This window comes from Diabrotica virgifera, chromosome 8 (assembly GCF_917563875.1).
Source record: "Diabrotica virgifera virgifera chromosome 8, PGI_DIABVI_V3a".
NCBI classification, from domain to species: Eukaryota; Metazoa; Arthropoda; class Insecta; order Coleoptera; family Chrysomelidae; genus Diabrotica; species Diabrotica virgifera.
This window is the reverse complement of record NC_065450.1, coordinates 71220274-71240568: the sequence shown is the minus strand read 5'-3', so window position 1 is coordinate 71240568 and position 20295 is coordinate 71220274. Positions and strand designations below refer to the sequence as shown.

The 20295-nt window shown below is 34.7% G+C and overlaps 1 protein-coding gene across 1 annotated transcript in view; it reads left to right on the top strand.

Annotated features, from left to right (window-relative positions):
- The window catches only part of LOC126889755 (uncharacterized), a 1061577-nt gene that overhangs the window by 985287 nt on the left and 55995 nt on the right, over window positions 1-20295 (top strand). The window contains exons 6-8 of the mRNA XM_050658328.1: window positions 848-1084; window positions 13215-13434; window positions 14992-16472. Coding sequence (XP_050514285.1) covers window positions 848-1084; window positions 13215-13434; window positions 14992-16472 — 1938 coding nt within the window. The remainder of the gene's footprint in view (window positions 1-847; window positions 1085-13214; window positions 13435-14991; window positions 16473-20295) is intronic.

Genomic DNA, 20295 nt, shown 5'->3' with positions numbered 1-20295 from the left:
CGTTACAAAATTAATAAATTTGAATATATTTTTCTTGTGAATGATCATAGAACAAAAATCGTGTATACAGCTTGCATTTAATTATCATTATGACGCTCGTACTCTATACGAAACTCGTTTCGTATCCTTTATACTCGCTTCATAATGACCATCATTAAATGCTCGTTGCATAATATACTATTAAAAACCAGTCTCATTTTAACTAGTTTTAATAAAAATCGTCTTTTTTTCTACGAATATTTAGCATACCGTATATGAATTTCGCACCAAATAACATTCGAAATACTATAATTGTTTTATTTTTATTTAATAATACAGTAACAAATATTTTAAAATCAATCTCCTTTTAAAAGACTCTAAAAAAACTTATCTTTTTCGGTGTACGATATTTTTAACATTCCGTACATGAATTTGGGACCGGCTAACATTCCGTATATGCATCTGGAACCTCGCCGCCTATTGGTTAAAATATTACCGCGTGCTGCAACGAACCAATAGAAAACTCCTATGGTCCAAATACATATACGGAATGTTTAGATGCATGCGGGGCAGTAGAGGGTTACATTTGAAGGCAAGAATTTTGCATGAAAATTTGTCCCCCTCCCATTCAAAATTGACGTGTTTTCTTTTTAATTTTAAAGAAGCTGTTGGTTTCTGAGTTTCTGGAGGGGTCAAATTTTCGTTGGAACAGACTGTATACGATTTAAATAAATAAAATAAGTAAAATCGAGGCGTCAAACTTGAATGTAGTGAATAAATTGCCCATCTAACTATTTTTAGTTGATGTAGATACTATATCGGCAAAGACAAATAAATAATTCGATGTCGTTGTTCTTTATGTCTCCAGGGGTAAACTGAGCGCCGGAACGTACTGCGATCGGCTATTAGAGGGATGTTCGAGAAGGTCTTGTCGGATCCAGAGTCCCAATTATCCGGGGATTTACCCTCGAAATGTGAGCTGCCAATACAGGGTGCGTGAAAGAAACGTTCCGCCGGGGAAACACGCGCTGATCGCCGTCAGACAGGCCAATTTCCATTATAAGGAGCACGTCGCCAAATTTGACGGTGGTGACAGAGGGATAAGGTAAGCTTATGTGAAATAAGTGATGCTAAACGTCTGTTTAAAAAACTGAATATTTTCATCAGAGGTACCAAATATTTTTTCTTTGGTTAAAAAAAACTCAAAACAATCTCACTCTCTAATATATAGAATAAAGTAACATTTTTAAACATTTTCAATTTCGTTGCAACCCGAAAATGCAGCCGCATTATATTCTAATTCAATCAGAGAGTACAGCAAACTACCCGTGTTGAGCTGCCCCCCCCCGCACTTGCAAAAATTAAAAAACAAATAGCCCTGATTTATGAGCTATTTATGAGCTTTCATATTCCGCAAACTAAAAATTTTGAGCTCGTTCCACTGAGCAGGAATTTTATACTTTAGTGGGGGGGGGCTGAGTCACCCCCCACTACTTAAAAATAGGAATATTGAATCGGTTTTTGCGGCAGAATTACGAGCTATTTATGAGCTCTTGAAATTATATAGTTTCTATTTTTGAGCTCATCCCCTTCACCCCCAAACAACCCTTTAATTGATTTAACTTAAGAGAAAAATGCTGAGAAAACTTAAAATATATCGTATTGCGGATATAATTCCTATAGTTTATGTACTCTAAGAATAAACTATTAAATCAAGTGCATTTCGATTATTGAGCTACAACCCCTTCGCAAGAAAACCACCCTATCTTTCCGGCTTAAGAGAAAGTTGTACTTAAAATGCATGAAATTAATTATTTGGCGATTACATATCATTTAATAATTTATAAGCTTCCAAATTACGCGCATTTAGATCAGTAAATTGCAATTTATTTTGTATAGTGCAGTCACTGCAGGTAAAAATCAACGATTACCTTCAATTTCGGTGAACCTTCATCGATTTTCACGAAAATTGGTCAGTGGTTAGAGGATACGTCAAGAAACAAAGGTGACATGGTACCACCTTGCGCCTTTACCCTGAGGGTGGATACCGCCCCTTCTCGGGGGTGAAAATTATTTTATAAAAAATAACTGCACAAATCAATAAAAGAACAAATTAAAAGCAAAATTTATTATATAAAGTTATTAAAATAAGTCAATTCTTTTTAAGTTATTAAAGATCAAAGATTTTAATTATTCGTTAAAAAAATGCATGTTTTGAAGCGGTTTTTCGTAAATCACTGAAAAACTGTAAGTTTTTACAAAAAAGTTAATAGTAGTTTAATTCGTATAGCTTATATTCTAAGAATAAACTGTTAAATCACGCGCCTTTCGATTATAGAGCTACAACCCCTTCGCAAAAAATCCATCCCATATTCCCGGCTTAAGAGAGAGTTGTACTTAAAATAATTTAAATTAATTATTTGGCGACTACATATCGTTTAGTAATTTATGAGCTCGCAAAATATACGCATTTCAATTATTGAATTGCCATTTTCTTTCTATAGTGCAGTCACTGAAGGTAAAAATCAACTATGACCTTCGATTTCGGTAAATCTCCATTCATTTTCACGAATTGACAATAACAACTTGCGGTTTTAGCCTGGAGTATATGTCACCCTTCTCGGGGGTGAAAATTACTTTATTAAAAATAACCCCACAAATCGAGAGAGAGACAAATTGTAAGCAGAATTTGTTATAAAATGTTATTAATAAATCAATACTTTTTGAGTTATTAAAGATCAAATATTTTAATTTTTGTGAAAGAAAATGCATGCTTTAAAGCGATTTTTCATAAATAACTCAAAACTGTAAGTTTTTACAAAAAAGTTTTCATCACTAAAATTGAAGCTAATAAAAAATATAATAAATTGCTTACTTGAAAAACCCTTTAATGTTAATTTAAAATAAGTTATTGGTAATCAAATGTATATTTTTTTCTGCGACTGTTCAAATCCAAGGATTCAAGCTTAAATAACGGGAAAGAGATGCATTTTATAACACTTAGGTACTAAATACTTGTCAAAGTACTTAGAAATACCTATCAAAAATGAGCTCCAGAAAAAGTTGATAGCATCAAAATCCGCTCACCCATTTTCGTGAAAATGAATGGAGATTTACCGAAATTGAAGGTCATAGTTGATTTTTACCTTCAGTGACTGCACTATAGAAAGAAACTGGCAATTCAATAATTGAGATGCGTATATTTTGCGAGCTCATAAATTATTAAACGATATCTAGTCGCCAAATAATTAATTTAAATTATTTTAAGTACAACTCTCTCTTAAGCCGGGAATAAGGGATGGTTTTCTTACGAAGGGGTTGTAGCTCAATAATCGAAAGGCGCGTGATTTAAGAGTTTATTCTTAGATTATAAGCTATACGAATTAAACTACTATTACCTTTTTTGTAAAAACTTACAGTTTTTCAGTGATTTACGAAAAACCGCTTCAAAACATGCATTTTTTTCACGAATAATTAAAATTTTTGATCTTTAATACCTTAAAAAGTATTGACTTATTTTAATAACTTTATATAATAAATTTTGCTTATAATTTGTTCTTTTATAGATTTGTGCAGTTATTTTTTATAAAATAATTTTCAACCCCGAGAAGGGGCGGTATCCACCCTCAGGGTAAAGGCGCAAGGTGGTACCATGTCACCTTTGTTTCTTGAGGTATCCTCTACCCACTGACCAATTTTCGTGAAAATCGATGAAGGTTCACCGAAATTGAAGGTAATCGTTAATTCTTACCTTCAGTGACTGCACTATACAAAATAAATTGCAATTTACTGATCTAAATGCGCGTAATTTGGAAGCTTATTAATTATTAAATGATACGTAGTCGCCAAATAATTAATTTAATGCATTTAAGTACAACTTTCTCTTAAGCCGGGAAGATAGGGTGGTTTTCTTGCGAAGGGGTTGTAGCTCAATAATCGAAATGCACTTGATTTCATAGTTTATTCGTAGAGTATATAAGCTATAGGAATTATATCCGCAATACGATATATTTTAAGTTTTTTCAGCATTTTTCTCTTAAGTTAAATCAATTAAAGGGTTGTTTGGGGGTGAAGGGGATGAGCTCAAAAATCGAGAGTATATAATTTCAAGAGCTCATAAATAGCTCGTAATTCTGCCGCAAAAACCGATTCAATATTCCTATTTTTAAGTAGTGGGGGGGCTGACTCAGCTCACTAAAGTATTAAATTCCTGCTCAGTGGAACGAGCTCAAAATTTTTATTTTGCGGAATATGAAAGTTCATAAATAACTCATAAATCAGGGCTATTTGTTTTTTAATTTTTGCAAGTGGGGGGAGGGGCAGCTCAACACGGGTCAAATTTGACGGTGGTGACAGAGGGATAAGGTAAGCTTATGTGAAATAAGTGATGCTAAATGTCTGTTTAAAAAACTGAATATTTTCATCAGAGGTACCAAATATTTTTTCTTTGGTTAAAAAAATCTCAAAACAATCTCACTCTCTAATATATAAAATAAAGTAACATTTTTAAAAATTAAAAATGTATACACATTTTCAATTTCGTTGCAACCTGAAAATGCAGCCGTATTATATTCTAATTCAATCAGAGAGTACAGCAAGTGTCTATACCGGTTTCGGGGCTGTTTGCCCGTCGTCGGTAGTCACATGCTCTCACTGGCGAAGCGTTCATGTAACCACTGTTACCATTGGTAACAGTTAAAAATCTTGCAGACAAATATTTTATGACGATGAATAATTCCATTTACCAATATTTTTACCAATAGAAATATCTTATTGTATTATGTGTTAATAGTAAAGTCGAAGCGAAGATCGGTGGGATATGTGCATTTTATCAATGAAATTCTATATTTTTAAGATATTTCAGAAGCCGCTACAGATAAAATGTTTTAACAACCTATTTATCATTCAGAATTACTCGACGGATATTAGTACAGTTAAAATAATTAAGACAATAACCGGACAATAATGATTTAATGAGTGAAATTTAGTTTTTTTTTACTTTAATGACAACAAAATGCAAACCCATTAGCAGAACCCAATTAATCCTGGTAAGGCGGTGCAGGGTGCAGCTGCACCCCAGACCTCGTTTTTCTCACCTATCTTTATTAATAACTTTTTTATTTTTGTCCATTTTTTTATTCGTATTAAATTCAATTCTAAACGTATTCCACCCATTACAGCATTTAAAACTCTTTGCGTTTACGTGCTTTTTTCAAAAAAATTACTTTTGGGTGCATATGATGAAAATTTCGTATCCTGAATTGGACGTTTCTGATTGCTATGATTGCGTCTTGGACGTATCTGGAGCTAATAGTGCAGTCACTGAAGGTTTTCACCTCTGATTTCGTTTAACCTCCATCGATTTTCATGAAAATTGGTAAGTAATTAGAGGATACCTCAAGGAACAAAGGTGACATATGCCAAATTGCGCTTTTACCCTGGGGGTGGATGCCACCCCTTCTCGGGGGTGAAAATTATTTTATCAAAAATAATACCATAAGTCGATAGAGGGACAAATTATAGGCAAAATTTGTTATATAAAGTTATTAAAATAAATCAACACTTTTTGAGTTATTAAAGACCAAAGATTTTATTTTTTCGTAAAAAAATGCATGTTTGAAATCGGTTTTTCACGTATAAATCAAAAACTATAAGCTTTTACAAAAAAGTTATTATTACTGAAATTGAAGATAATAAAAAATTTAATACATTCCTCACATAAAGAACTAACTAATAATAGTTCAAAGTGAGTTATTGGCAATTGAATGTGTATTTTTTTCGACGAGTACTCAAATCTAAGTATTCGAGCTTAAATAACGGGAAAACGATGCAATGTGTAAAATATTATTGCTAAACATTTGCCAAAGTACTTCGGAATACCTATCAAATGAGCTTCAGAACAAGGTAATAGCGTCAAAATTAAGCAAGTTATAATGAAAATAAAAGAACCGTTTCGAATTTTTTAGGAAAAATTGAAAAATAAAACATACGCCATTTCCACAAAAATTAAAATTTATAGTAATCCTTACAAAAACTTCTTTATATTAGCATAAGTAATATTTTCGATAATTTTAACCGGTTTAGAATGCATATTTTTGAAAAAAAGATATAATTTAAAAAAATCATAATTTTTAAAATTATTGTAATTCTCAGATTCTTTTGATAATAACTCCAAAAATACTCAATATACGTAAGAGATTATATTTAACTAAATTTTTGTTTTTTCTGTGCCAAATATTTCACCTGTTTTTCTATTTCCATAGGGTAAAAGATAACCGAGATAGAAATGTTAGATCTTAAATTTTGCTGTGGGGAGCATGCAACCGGGGTCATTTAACCTTTTATATTTAAAAAAGTAAGGGGTTTAAAAGATTAGGTTCAACGTGCTTAAATAGCACTTGGAATTAACTTTTAAATAGTTTTTAGATGAACTTGATATCGTAAACACGACCGGAGTTATTAAAAAAAAACAATAACATTTTTTGGAAAAATTTTTAAAAGATAAATTTTGAAAAAAATTTGGAGCATAAATTTTAACGCTATCAACATGTTCGGGGGCTCATTTGATAGATATTTTTAAGTACTTTGACATATGTTTTATAAGTTTATGTTATAAAATGCATCAATTTCCCGTTATTTCAGCTTGAATACTAGAGTTTTTTACTCGCCGAAAAAAATATACATTCAATTACCTATAACTCACTTTTAGTTAACACTAAAAGGTTTTTGTAGTAAGGGATTTATTTCATTTTTTATTAGCTTCAATTTTGAAAATAATAACTTTTTTGTAAAAACTTACAGTTTTTGAGTTATTGATGAAAAGTTGATTGAAAACATGTATTTTTCTCAAGAAAAATTAAAATGTTCGATCTTTAATAACTCAAAAAGTTTTGATTTATTTTAATAACTTTATATAACAAATTTTGCTTGAAATTTGTACCTCTATCGAATTATGGGGTTATTTTTAATAAAATAATTTTCACCTCCAAGAAGGGGTGGCATCCACCCCCAGGGTAAAAGCGCAAGTTGGCACCATGTCACCTTTGTTCCTTGAGATATCTTCTAACCACTCACCAATTTTCATGCAAATCGATGGAGGTTCAACGAAATCGGAGGTAATAGCTCATATCCACCTTCATTGACTCCACTATAACAGAACTACGGGAAAAGGTCGGTGTTACTTATGTCAGAGAAAAAAGATCGAAAGTCCCGGCATAACTGTATTGTGTGTAAAAACTTTGTGTTGCTCATTCTGTGAAAAGTTTCATGTGTTTGTCTTGCGACTATAATAATTCTTTTTAAGAAGAAATGAGTACTTTTTTGTAAAATTATGTTTCACACTATAATAAATAAGTCCTAATTATTTTTCAAATTAATTTCCCCGGCGTTCACATATAAAAAATGGATATACAGATGGGATGCACATGCACCCCGCACCGTTGTTTACTTAAGAATCTAAGCACCGCCTTACGAGGGTTAAAAATTATTTTGCACATTATATTTGGAACATTATTTGGTTGAAAAATCTCATTTTTGTTGGCAAAAAAATATATTAATTTGTTTGGACTAAATTACAGTTGTGCTTATCTTAAAAAGGATATGTTACTATCAACTTTCACACAGTGTTGCCAAATTGAATTTTATTATTTTGGGTGTAAATTTTTTCCACGGATCTCCGAGGGTACAATATCTAATTCAGTAAATAGCCAACTACTCGTAGACACAGGAAAATATTGGCTGGCGAGTTTATGTGACTCAGTTGCACTTTATTATACTCTGTTACCAGACTCGATAAAACTATAAGATGGGTTCCAGCCACACCGGAAAGCTACGATAGATTTGTAGGTGCAGTGATATCAACTGCAAAAAAGTGTATACCAAGAGGTTACCGCAAAGAGTATATCCCAGGCTGGAATAATGAATGTGAAGAACTCTACAATGACTATATAGAGAATGGTGACCCAGATGTAGCTAATGACCTACTGCAAACATTAAATGAAGCCCGGAGAGATAAATGGATAAAAACAACGGAGAAAATGGACTTTAAAAGATCGAGCAGACAATCTTGGAGCCTACTTAGAAAGCTAGGGGGAAGTGCCCCGCTCGTTCGAAAACCCCACTTTTTGTCCCCCGACCAAATAGCTAGCAGAATAGTGCCCCTATCTAGGGCTCCACGTGACAAAGAACATACAAAATATATAAAAAAGGAACTCAACAACTTACGTCAAACAGCCGGACATAACCCAAGGTTCTCCCACGAATTCACCAACGAAGAAATAACATCAGCCCTCCGAGACATGAAAACTGGCAAGGCGCCTGGTTTTGATGGGATACATCCTGAGTTCCTACTACAATGCGGTCAAAGGACAAGAAAATGGTTGGCTGCGTTCTATTCACTGATCCTTAGAACTGGAAACATACCAAAAGCTTTTAAAAAGAGCAAAATAATTGCTGTATTAAAACCCAATAAACCCCACGATAAAGTTGAAAGCTATCGTCCTATAGCACTTCCCAGTTGCTGCTATAAACTGCTGGAACGACTTATCCTAAACCGAATAGGCCCACAAATTCTTGAAAATATCCCACTCGAACAAGCAGGTTTCATACCTAATCGAAGCTGCGCAGATCAGGTTCTAAGTCTAACTACGCATATAGAAGCAGGCTTCCAAAAGCAACAAAAGACGGCTGTAGTCTTTGTGGATTTTACAGCTGCCTACGACACAGTTTGGAAGGAGGGACTCCTCTATAAACTAACCAAACTAATCTCATGCCAAAGAATATTGCAACTAATAAACAACATGCTCTCTGATCGATACTTCCAGGTAATCCACGGTAATGACATAAGCAAACAGAGGAAATTAAATAATGGACTACCCCAAGGATCAGTCCTTGCTCCGATGCTTTTCAACTTATATATATCGGACCTACCTGACACTGATGGAAGAAAGTTTGGCTACGCTGACGACCTAGCAATAGCAGTACAACACAAACAGTTTAAAATTACTCAAAACGTGCTGACAAACGACCTCAACAAACTATATGAATACTTCACAAAATGGCGCCTGATACCCAACTTAAATAAAACTGAGGTAAGCTGTTTTCACCTCAATAACAAAGAGGCAAACCAAAAATTAGAGGTCAAAATGAGAAATGTAGCACTACCCTACCAACCTTACCCAAAATATCTGGGGGTTACCTTGGACAGGACTCTCTCGTTTAAAAAACATCTACAAATAACTGCACAAAAAATAAGTAGTAGAAATAACCTTATCCAGAATCTTTGTGGTACCAACTGGGGCGCATCTGCGGACACACTACGAACATCTGTGCTAAGTTTGGTCTACTCTGTGGCAGAGTACTGTGCACCGGTCTGGCTAAATAGTCGTCATGTGAAGATAGTTGATACGCAGCTTAATATAGCAATGAGAATGATTAGTGGCTGCATCAAGACTACTCCACTATATTGGCTTCCCATCCTTAGCCACATACCTCCGCCTATCCTACGAAGACAAAAGGCCTTGATAACGGAGTATTCGAAAGTAAATAGCAACTTGCAACTACCAATCCATGAAGACATCCCGAGTTTAGCAGCAAACCGACTCCCATCCAGAAAACCACCCATAAGAACAGCCCAACAGCTAACGGCAGATGCTTTCAATGTTACCTCCAGATGGCGCACGCTGTGGACTGAGGAAGCCTCACCTGAAGTATCCAACCTTATTGACCCAGTCCAAAAGCCTGATGGCTTCGACCAGCCACGAAACATATGGAAGAGCCTAAACCGAATTAGAACGGGACATGCAGTATGCGCACACAACCTACATAAATGGGGAAAACAGCCTGCCTCCAGCTGCGACTGTGGTGCTCCAGATCAAACCATCCAACACATAGTGGAGACATGTGAATTGAGGGCGTACCGAGGAGACCCAAAAGACTTTTTCAAAACTACGCCTGCAGGCCTTGAATGGATAGCTCAACTCGACTTAAAGATATAACCTTATCTGTTTGTATTATCTTATATTTTATCTGTATTTTGTCTATGTTCGTTTTTATATAAGCTTATGTTTGTATTTTTGAATTATGTACGTTTTTTTTACAATTATTATTGTATTTATTCCATGTATTGAGCCATACGCTAAATAAATAACCAGTCTCATTTGTGGTTACAATGCAATGGTTATATCCTCGCTGTGGCTCGTAACCGGCTAGTGTCTGAAAATATTGAAGGAGCGACGGCGCGCGGCGTAAGCGCGCTGTGTATATCAGTAGTAGCCCTGTTACCAGATTTAAATTTGGTTACAGTACCTATAAAAAGTGTGCGAGCAGTTAACCATGGATGAGTGTCGCTGCGTAATCGATCCTTGAAAAGTAATTCTCCTTGTATAATTTTTAAGAAAAAAAATGAGATTATTGAAAATGAAAGACGTATTTTAAACAATTTAAAAAAGGAATCAAAAAAAGTAGTTCGATATTTTAAATTTAGTTGGTACAGTGAAAATCCTTGGTTATGTGGTTGCAAGAAAAATAGACTGTATTGTTGGTCATGTCTTCTGGTTTCTACAGAAAAATGGGTGGACCAGATTCACAATTTAAATAGTTTTAGAGTTTTAAAAAGGAGACATGAAATTTCTACGTTACCTACATGTAAGATGTCTATCCAATTTGATTCAGTTTGGCAAAACAAGAATCGAAAGTTCTCTTAACCAAGCTTTTAAAAGCAAATACTGCTAAACATAATAAAATTGTTAAAAAAATAGAAAGGTATATCCTTAGCACACGTATAATAGATACCGTATGTTTTTTGGCCAAAAAAATTACAGGGAATTGTTAACATTAATTGCCAAAAAAGATCAAAAATTTTGCCAACATCTAGAAACATCAACTGTTTTTTCGAGAGTTTCAAGTGATATGCAAAATGATATTATTGAAGCTATATATACATTTAGCCAGATCTTCATTTTTTTTAAATAAGATTTTTTCCATCTGGTTTTGGTAACACTTTAGAAAAGTCACGCGTCGCCACTGCATGCTCCTCTTTCTGACTGAACCAGGATACACCGACGCTAAGGCATCCCAGCCATTTCGTTTGTTGCAATCCTTGACTGCGTGGACGCGTCGGTGTATCCTGGTTCAGTCAGAAAGAAAAGCATGTGACTACTGACGAGGGTCAAAAAAGCCCCGAAACCGGTATAGACACTTGCTGTACTCTCTGATTGAATTAGAAAATGTTTATACATTTTTAATATTTAATTTATTTTACTCTATTTGGAGTACGTAGTAGCAAACCTTCTCGTTGGAGCTTTTACCACGTTGAGCAAATAAGATGTGATTTGCAAATTGTAGAACTCCCTCATCTTCCTGTAATCTTGGCATCCGTATGGCTTGCATTTTTTTAGAAGCCTCGGAGGTGTCACCAGAGAAGGTTCCCATTGTTTTAAATCTGATGGGATGTGAAATATTATTTTAAATGTTATTTTATGTACTATTAGATTGAAAGCTTAGTTTTTTTTACATTTTAAAATTTTATGTGCCTATCTGTTCTGGACGTTGGCGATCATCGTGGCTATCTTGACTTTGTTTACCGCAGCGCGGAACAGTTCAGTGTTAGTGGTGTTATACCACTTTCGCAAATTGTGAAGCCAGGAAATGCGTCTTTTCATTCATTAAGCGTTACAATCCCCAAGGAGCCTTGAGTAACTATTATGGTTAATATGACAGACATTTGGTTAATGCACTATGTTGATTAATTATTTTTCTTAAGATTTTGCAAAGAAACTTGCATTTATTTGGTTTTTAATATAGGTACATATAAGTTTAGTAAGTTCCCAAATTCATGTATAATCATGCGGTAATATACGTTGAGCTCGGCGTATCTGCCAAAAAGGTATTTATTGTATTTTGTTGTTAATTTGGTCGATTTCGTGTCATTATGTAAATTTAGGTTGTACAATTAATTACTTGTTTCCCAGATATTTTGGTGTTCATTTGCTTATCTTCATTTATTCGGTCAATTTAAGTCGTTTGTATATTATATTTCTTCGCTTCAATTTCGTTCATTAATTTTGCTTAATTCATTGTATTGTATTTTACTTAGTCAGGCTTGTGCCTGCTGTTTTATATTATTAGTCATATTTTTCGGGTTTTAATTTAGTGGTACGTAGCAAGCGTACTATAATCATTTGGTAGAGGTAGTCTCATGTGAGTTGTACCCTATATGTAAGTAAGAGGTATTTAATTTTGTAAAAGGTAACATTATTGTTGTTATCTTGGATATAATAGGGTAAATCATAACTTTTGTCATGTTGGAGTCACTTATATTCAATTTCCTAAGCTAGCCTAACTTAATTCAGTTTGCATCTGTCTATTCATACTTCTTCATACATCCATTATCAGTTCATCTCACTCCTTTCATCATACCATTTCCCTCTACAAATACTACTGTAAAAGTATTTTGTTACTTCAGCTTCTCCAACGAAAACCTGAAGTTATTATCATACTTTTGTTATTAGTTAATTTTTCTTTTTCTACTTCTGTTGGAGTTTATCATCCTCTTTACTTTCACTCCAACAGAAGTTCTCTTTTTTGTTACATTCGCACCACTCACCAGACCATTCCCCTGTAATAGTTGCTCATGTCCACTATTACATCTACTCCAATCTCACCCATTCTACTCCAATCTCGCCCATTGGTTTTACAGTATCCGCTGGTGTGCCATCGATCTCTGGGATTTTTTGTTTCCTAATTGGTTAAGAGCCTTTTTTTCACTTTTTCACTGCTCGTCAAATAATTGGTTCTGAGTCTCTGATTACATGTTTCTTGTGCTCTGAGACTGGTGCATCTTTTAAAGAGTCTTTGTATAAATTTCTGAGCAGTAATTTTTCTAGATCTCTGCCCTGCTCTCTTTGTCGGTTTTCAGTTTGTGACACACAAAATAAAACAATTCGTGTTTTATTTATATTTTCTAATATTTGTGGTTTTTGCTTATTTATTAGTTTCATCTGTAATTCTTCTGCATTATTTTCTAGTTGTGCGTATTTTGAGCCTGCAGAAACGCCAAGGATTACTTCCAGTATTGGAGAGTCAGATTCTGTTGAAAGAAGACACATCTTTGTTGGGACACTGTATATATGTTTTTTATCCATCTTTTGTGTGGCTTACTTTTATCCAAGTATAATCAAAAATATTAATGGATAAATCATTTAGTTTCTTATAAACGTATGCGTTTATATTTTCAGAACTTGGGATCAGTGCAATATGATGCAAGACTATCTAGAAATTTTAGATGGATGGGGACAAACTGCTACAACTTTAGCTCACCTTTGTAGTGGAGAAACCATTCCAGAGATTGTTAGTAGTGGTCCTGAATTGCTAGTGAAGTTCCACACATCTCCATTCGGTAACCCCTTTCATCCTCTACCAATATCATATCTACCAGGATTCGAGTTGGAAGTGGAGGTAAAGTTTTAATTATTTTCCTTAATCTAGTCTTTAAAAAAAGTATTGTATGTATACCTTGATTTTGCAATTTATATACTATAAAGTAATCTTATGTAGCGTGTTATGTCCATTAAACCAGAATGCCAAGAATACCAGAATACCCGATTACCAAGCGAATGGTTGGTCACGATTGGATCCAAAAACAACAAACAAATTATTAATGTACACACCATGTAATAGCTGTTGATAATGATAAATCTCGTGTAAAAAGAATATTAAGTTACAACTCGTCTTTGAAAGACCAGACGGTAGAAGATCAGTAGGCTGTCCTAGAAAAAGATGGAAGAATGTTGTTGAAGCCGATTTATCTAGGATTGGAGTACAACAAAGAGAAATCGAAGCGCAAGATCATAGAAGATGATCCGCTATAGTAGATGCGGCAAAACTCACCCCGAGTTGTGAAGCCAGTCAAGTAGAAAAATAAGAAAATAGTTCACGAAGAATTGGTGTGGATTTTATGGAGAGTTTTAGATTAAATCTCTCTATTTTGTTAGGCTTTACTTAGTTGTTCATTAGGTTGATCAGAAATTAGTTGGTTTTGTCTCGTGGTTCAGCATTTCCATTTTCGGTTTTCTTAGAACTTTTTTTTTTGTTAGAGGAACTTGTATTTATACTTTTCAGTCCACTGATATGACCCCGCGTCTGTATCAGGTCAAGTTTTTACACTAAGAATGCTGTTCTGCATCTTTTGGTGCTAGGATATAGCTAATCTTTTTTCTGAGTGACCATATGTATCTTGGAAATATCTCCGTGTAAAACGCGTGCTAAGGATGGTTTTATTACCAATGCATTAAGTGTAGTTTGAATCACATGCTAGAGAATAGCATTTCTTGCTGTTGTCAGAACTGGATTGTGATATCGTCTCTTTCATTTCTTACACCAAGTCCATGGTCCCTTACTTAGTTTTGCGTAGAAGTTCCCTAGCGTTAAAATGTTTTATAATTCTTCGTTTGTAACAGCATTAACATCAGGTCAGTTCTTTTATTTAGGTCAGATGGATGTTTAAGGATATGGCACAATTCAAGGAAGAATCTTGTTTGATAATTTTGTTATTTGACCAGTATTTTGACTTGTGAAGTCGATCTGATGTTTAGTGGAAATGGAGTATTGTGCAAAGGCCGCGAGTGTTAGAAAATCCTAATGTCGCTTTTATGAGAGCGTTAGACTATGTACGTTAAAGAGAGCCTGAAGAGGTCTGGCCAATGGAGCAGGAGTTGCACTCTGCACAGGGTATATAATACACAACATAAGTATATTCTAAAGGGTCAATGACTATTTGCACTCTTCTACCTGTTTAATTAATTTTATATTGAATAATGTGGCGAATTTTTCCTTAGCTCTTGTTTCTTTTAATATGTTTTAACAAAATAAAAAAAGTGAAGCTAGATTGCTTAAATAGAGTCTGCTTCCTGTTAAAATTTGTTACGATTCGTTTAGTTATATAATTACCTTTTTAAGAATGTTCTAATACAAAAGAGTTAGATTATAATTTTCTTCAACAATTGTTGTTTTCAGATACTTTATGTGAACAAAGAATCTCCAACGTATATCGAACATGGCAAGAAATGCGAATTTGTCGTTACGTCATTCGACAATCCATCGGGATACTTAAAGAACCCTTTGCATTCATTACCTCCAAACACCACCTGCCATTACCACTTCAGGGGACAATCCAGAGACATTATATGGATATCCTTTATAAAATATCACGTAATCAACGAGCGGCTCACAGACTTCAATACAGGAGATTGTAACGTTGAACTGCAAATTTGGGATGGTGATATAAAAAGTCAAAACACTGTCCCACTTATGGGACAATTTTGCAAAGACGATAAACCTAGGTTGTGTGATCACACATTGCTCAAAAACTCATCAAGAATCACGAGACCATGTGGTCTCACAGAAAGTTACGTCAGTACGAACTCAGACTTGACGATATCTCATTCTATTAAATACGGAAGCGTTTTATACCCAGTGAATTTTGTTTTGCGATACGAATTCGTTGATTTATCCCAAGAAGGTATACAAATGTCTAAGAATCCCTGTGATAGACTTTTTAGAACCCCCAATGGTCGATTTTACTCCCCGAAAATTACGTTTCTGTTCGGAAGGGGAGGTAAAGAAGATCTAACGTGTACATATCAGTTCGAATCAAGCGATCAACAACGACTCAAGATAACTTTCAACAAAGCTCAATTCGGCTCAAAAACGTGTCACTCCTTTTATGACCAAGACGCTAACAGATGGGAGTGTAAGTCTCAGAAGTCTGATAACGGCGTTGCCTTTATTCAAATTTCCGAGTTTCCCTGGAAAGATATAGAATTGTATAGAGATTGTATTTGCCACAATATCTCGGAACCTTTCACTGTAATCACCAAAACATCTAGTAAAGTTGTTATCAAATTTGTTATTAAGAAAATGAGAATTACAGAGGACTACAATAATTATTTCTTCGATGCTAACTTTGAGTTCATTCCAAATGACAACAACTGTCTCAATCCTTGGAATAATAGGCGATTGAGGGGTTCCAGTGGAGAAATAACGATTCGTAACAGTGACCACAGTTTAGATAAACCAGAAAGTATTAGTTTTAAGAATCAGAGTATAAGATACTGCCTTCAGCAGCCTTGGCTGATAGAGCCGGAAGATGAAGGAAATTTTATTTATTTGAAAATAAAAGGCTCAAAAAAACGAGACTTAAGGCTGTGTCCTAGTAAAAACAGGATACTGATATATCCTGCCGGTAGGACTGATATCGTCCATGTGATATGTCCATATTTTGACGGAAGTGAAGATGTTGTGGAAATGTTCTCAGAGGGCTGGATTTTGTATAGTTATAAAAAGACGCAGAATAAAAATTCCAGGAGCTTCATTATAGAGTTTTCTAGAAAAGAAAGTGGTAATTTTGCTGTGACGTGGATGGAAGTGTCGAAAAATCCTGCCCTTACGTTACCTACGTCCATGTTGATGATAGCACCGCCGGAATGCCCACATAGGTAAGTTTTGTTTAAATTATTAATTTTTTATATACAATTTTTTAAATTATAAATTCTACATGAAAAATAATGACAGTTTGTTATATAAACGTATGTCCGTAAATGTTTCGTTTCCGAGATACGGGGTGTTAAAAATTTTCTTATCAACTGACGATTTATTTATTGCTCTGAAATCGGTTGATACATACAAATGAAATTTTGTGAGTTTTTTTAAGAGGTAGTTTTGCACATTTTTTACATACAATTGAGGGGTGTAAAATCAAACGCGGCAATCTCCACTTTTTCATGTTTTGAGTTAGGGACGACATTTGTTGCGTTTTTTTATTATCTGTTAGATAAAAGTATTTGTAAAAACCAAAAGCGGTCTTAACTGTATACAAATCACAGTGAAAAATTCATGTTAGGATCAAAACCGGCAATATCCATAGCTGAGTGCGTACCAAACACGGCAATCTCCGCTGCGGGCCAATAAGAACTACGTTACGCTCGCACGTGATCAACTGTGAATGTCGTGCACTCTGTCGAAACCTGTGAATATATACCCGAACTTCCGGATATTTTGGTTTACGCGATATGCATTTAAATTGCTTCTACATTATTGTTGAATATCAAAATATATTTTTCTTCACTAAGTAACCAGCACAATGATGTTTAATTAGTTTCAAAACTGGTAATATCCTTATAGATCCTTTTCATATCAGTCAATCTACTAGCGTTGCAAACAAAAGCGGCAATCTCCAAACAAAAATATTTAAAAAAAGGAAAATAAATAATTTCTTAAACTCCACCTTCTGGACATCCGATCACAAACCAAATTTTATATGATTCTTATCAGTTTTATTGCATTAATTTAATTTTGCTAGTTTCTACAGTTTTTCGCAGTTTTCCAAAATTATGGAAATGGGAGATTGCCGACTTTGATTTTACACCCCTCAATTATGAATGTTATATTCGTCATTGGCGCGTATACGGGTAATGGCCTGAATTATTTTAAAGAAACAAATAGTACGCCAATGAGTTATTTCATATTAAAAATCATTTTTAAATCCCCCATTTATTGTGTGTCAAAAATTTCTCCTGCCAAAATGTGGACGTTATCACCCCCTGAAATTTGTCGAACTCATTTACTAACACGCTGTATAAACATTATAACAAAACTACTAATAGACCAGGGCATTTAGCACAAAATAAAACTATTTTTAAATACAGCATCTAGGGACTTACAACTTCTTGCATTGTGTTCAGGATGATGTCAGTAAAAAAGTCTACTATAAAAAAAATGGGTGAAAATGCACAGTTGAATTGTAAAGTGCATAAAAAGTGCACCCAAAATTGCATAAACATGTCAAAAGAGGTTTATTAAAGGCCAGGTTTTTTATTCGGGGGTTTTGGGGGTGGCCGAAGACGAAAACGCCATCAGAACCGACCACCGAAGAACCTGGTACCCAGGTTTACGGCTAAAGTACGTCATCCGGAGTTTCAAGGGTTTTTGGCACTAAATTAATGCGAACATATTTTTCGGGAAGTTTTTAGGGTTGCTGAACAAGAATACGCCATCAGAACTGACTCCCGGTGCACCTGCCCAAAAACCCTCCAAACTCCAGAAGATAACATGCCTTAGCAGTGACATTGGGCACCAGGTGGTCCGGGGGTCAATTCTTATAGCGTATTCGTATTTAATGGCCCCTTAAACCGCCTAGTAATCTGTTGCATCAATTTGGTGGCAAAATCACTCGAAACTCCAAAAGATGACGTGGCTCTAGATACCAGGTGCTCTGGGTGTCGTTATGATAGTATATTCGTTTCCAGCAACCCCAAAAACCCCCATAGAAATCTGTTTGTATCAATTCAGTACCGCAAACCTTCAAAACTCAAAAAGATGACGTACCTGAGCAGTAACACTGGGCACCAGGTGCTGCAGGGGTATTCATATTCAGCGATTCCAAAAACATCAAGGTAATATGTTTGCATCAGTTTAGTGCCGATAACCTGAGAACCTACAGATGACGTACCCTAGCAGTGATACTGTACACTAGGTGCTTAGGGGGTCGGTTATGATGACGTAGTCACAGTATAAAGAGGTACAGTAGAACCACTCTCCAAAAAATTGGAAAGTAAAATCTGTAGTCGCGAATGTTGGCAGTCGCTTTTGCCCCACTCTCGCATTGCTATTCGCATAGAAACGTACGGCTTTTAACAGGGAAAACCCGCATCCACCACTGGTGAATTACCAATTGCGTACTGCCGGTATTACTTTCTGAGATCAAAGCGCCGACAGAAGAGTGATTTTACTGTGGAACCTCTATATACTGTGACGCAGTCGTGTTCAGCGACTCCAAAAACTTCCCGAGTAAGAAAATATTGCCCTTATTATGCTGATTTTATGCACTTTTGTGTGCATTTTATGCACTTTCAAATATATGCACTTTATACGGCTCTAACACCAGAGTCAAAACGCCTTGCAATTTTTCCTGACGTCATGCCATCCTGAACACAATGCAAAAAGCAAGTCTTTAGGTGCTGTATCTAAAAATTTATTTATTCCAGTGTTTTTAGTGCTAAATGCTCTGGTCTATAAATAATTGCATTTTATCATCAAAATGACATAGAAAACTAAAAACCAAAAAAAAAACACCAAAAACTCCATAAGAAAGCCCTGAAATTAGTCTATCTACCACCACAGAAAGAACCCAATACCTTCTGCTCTATCACATATACTGGCAAGATAACAACAAAAATAGCCAGATTCATAAAAAGAAAGGAATAACACCAGCTTTCAGAACTAACAACAACTTAAGCAAATACATTAAGAACAATAAGAGCCGAAAGAGAAAACAATTACAGAGTGGTGTCTACAAACTAACTTGTGGTGACTGTCTGAAAACTTACATCGGTCAAACTGGCAGAACCTTTGACAAACAAATAGCAGAACACAAAAGGGCTTTCAACAATAGAATAACAGACACTTCTACATACGCACTTCACCTTCTAGATCATAATCATTCTTTTAATGAAGAGTTTCAAATTCTGCATATTCAAAATAAAGGCCTTAAGCTATCTTTATTAGAATCTATGGAAATTAATAAATTAAAACATACAGATATAATTCAGAATGACCAGCTCGAGACAAACAGCTCCCCACTCCTCAACGTCTTCAGTTAAAGACTTTAAAAAGGCAAACCCATAGTAAACTAAATCGCTTAAGAAAGGCACTCTGCCGAAACAGCCGTAGTCACATAGGTATAATAAATTTTGTGGAAGTATATAAAACAAATGTTTTCAGTGTTTTATTGTTAGATAAAATGAACTTCCATCAAGTAACGGTCGAATCCATCAATTATTTAAAATGACATAGATTTAGTGAAACTTCCATGACGTGTGCCTAAAACAATGGTATTTTATTCTACAAAACTTGAACATGGTATTTGATTGATAACTTTATTACATATTATTGTTCTTATTCTAATAATATACTTTCTGATTAAATGAACATTGTATGAAAAGTTTGTTTGCTGTATTTATTCACATGGTAAAATCCGCATTTAGAGTAACAAAAAATACCGTTATCATCTTGAAAACAATAAGTAGATTTTTTTGCAGACCAGTGTAATTTTACATAAACAAAATAATTGTAAAAATATGTTACTCATTTAAATGTCTCTTTTCACAGAACCTCTAATTAAATTTTCGAATAGCAGTTAAATACATTAAAAACAACTAGTATAAGGTGATACAAAGTATGAAGGCAGCAATAAGACCTTGTGATTAACGTTTCCTATTCATTAGCAGATTGCTTTCATCAGCGGACTATTCCTAACTCTTA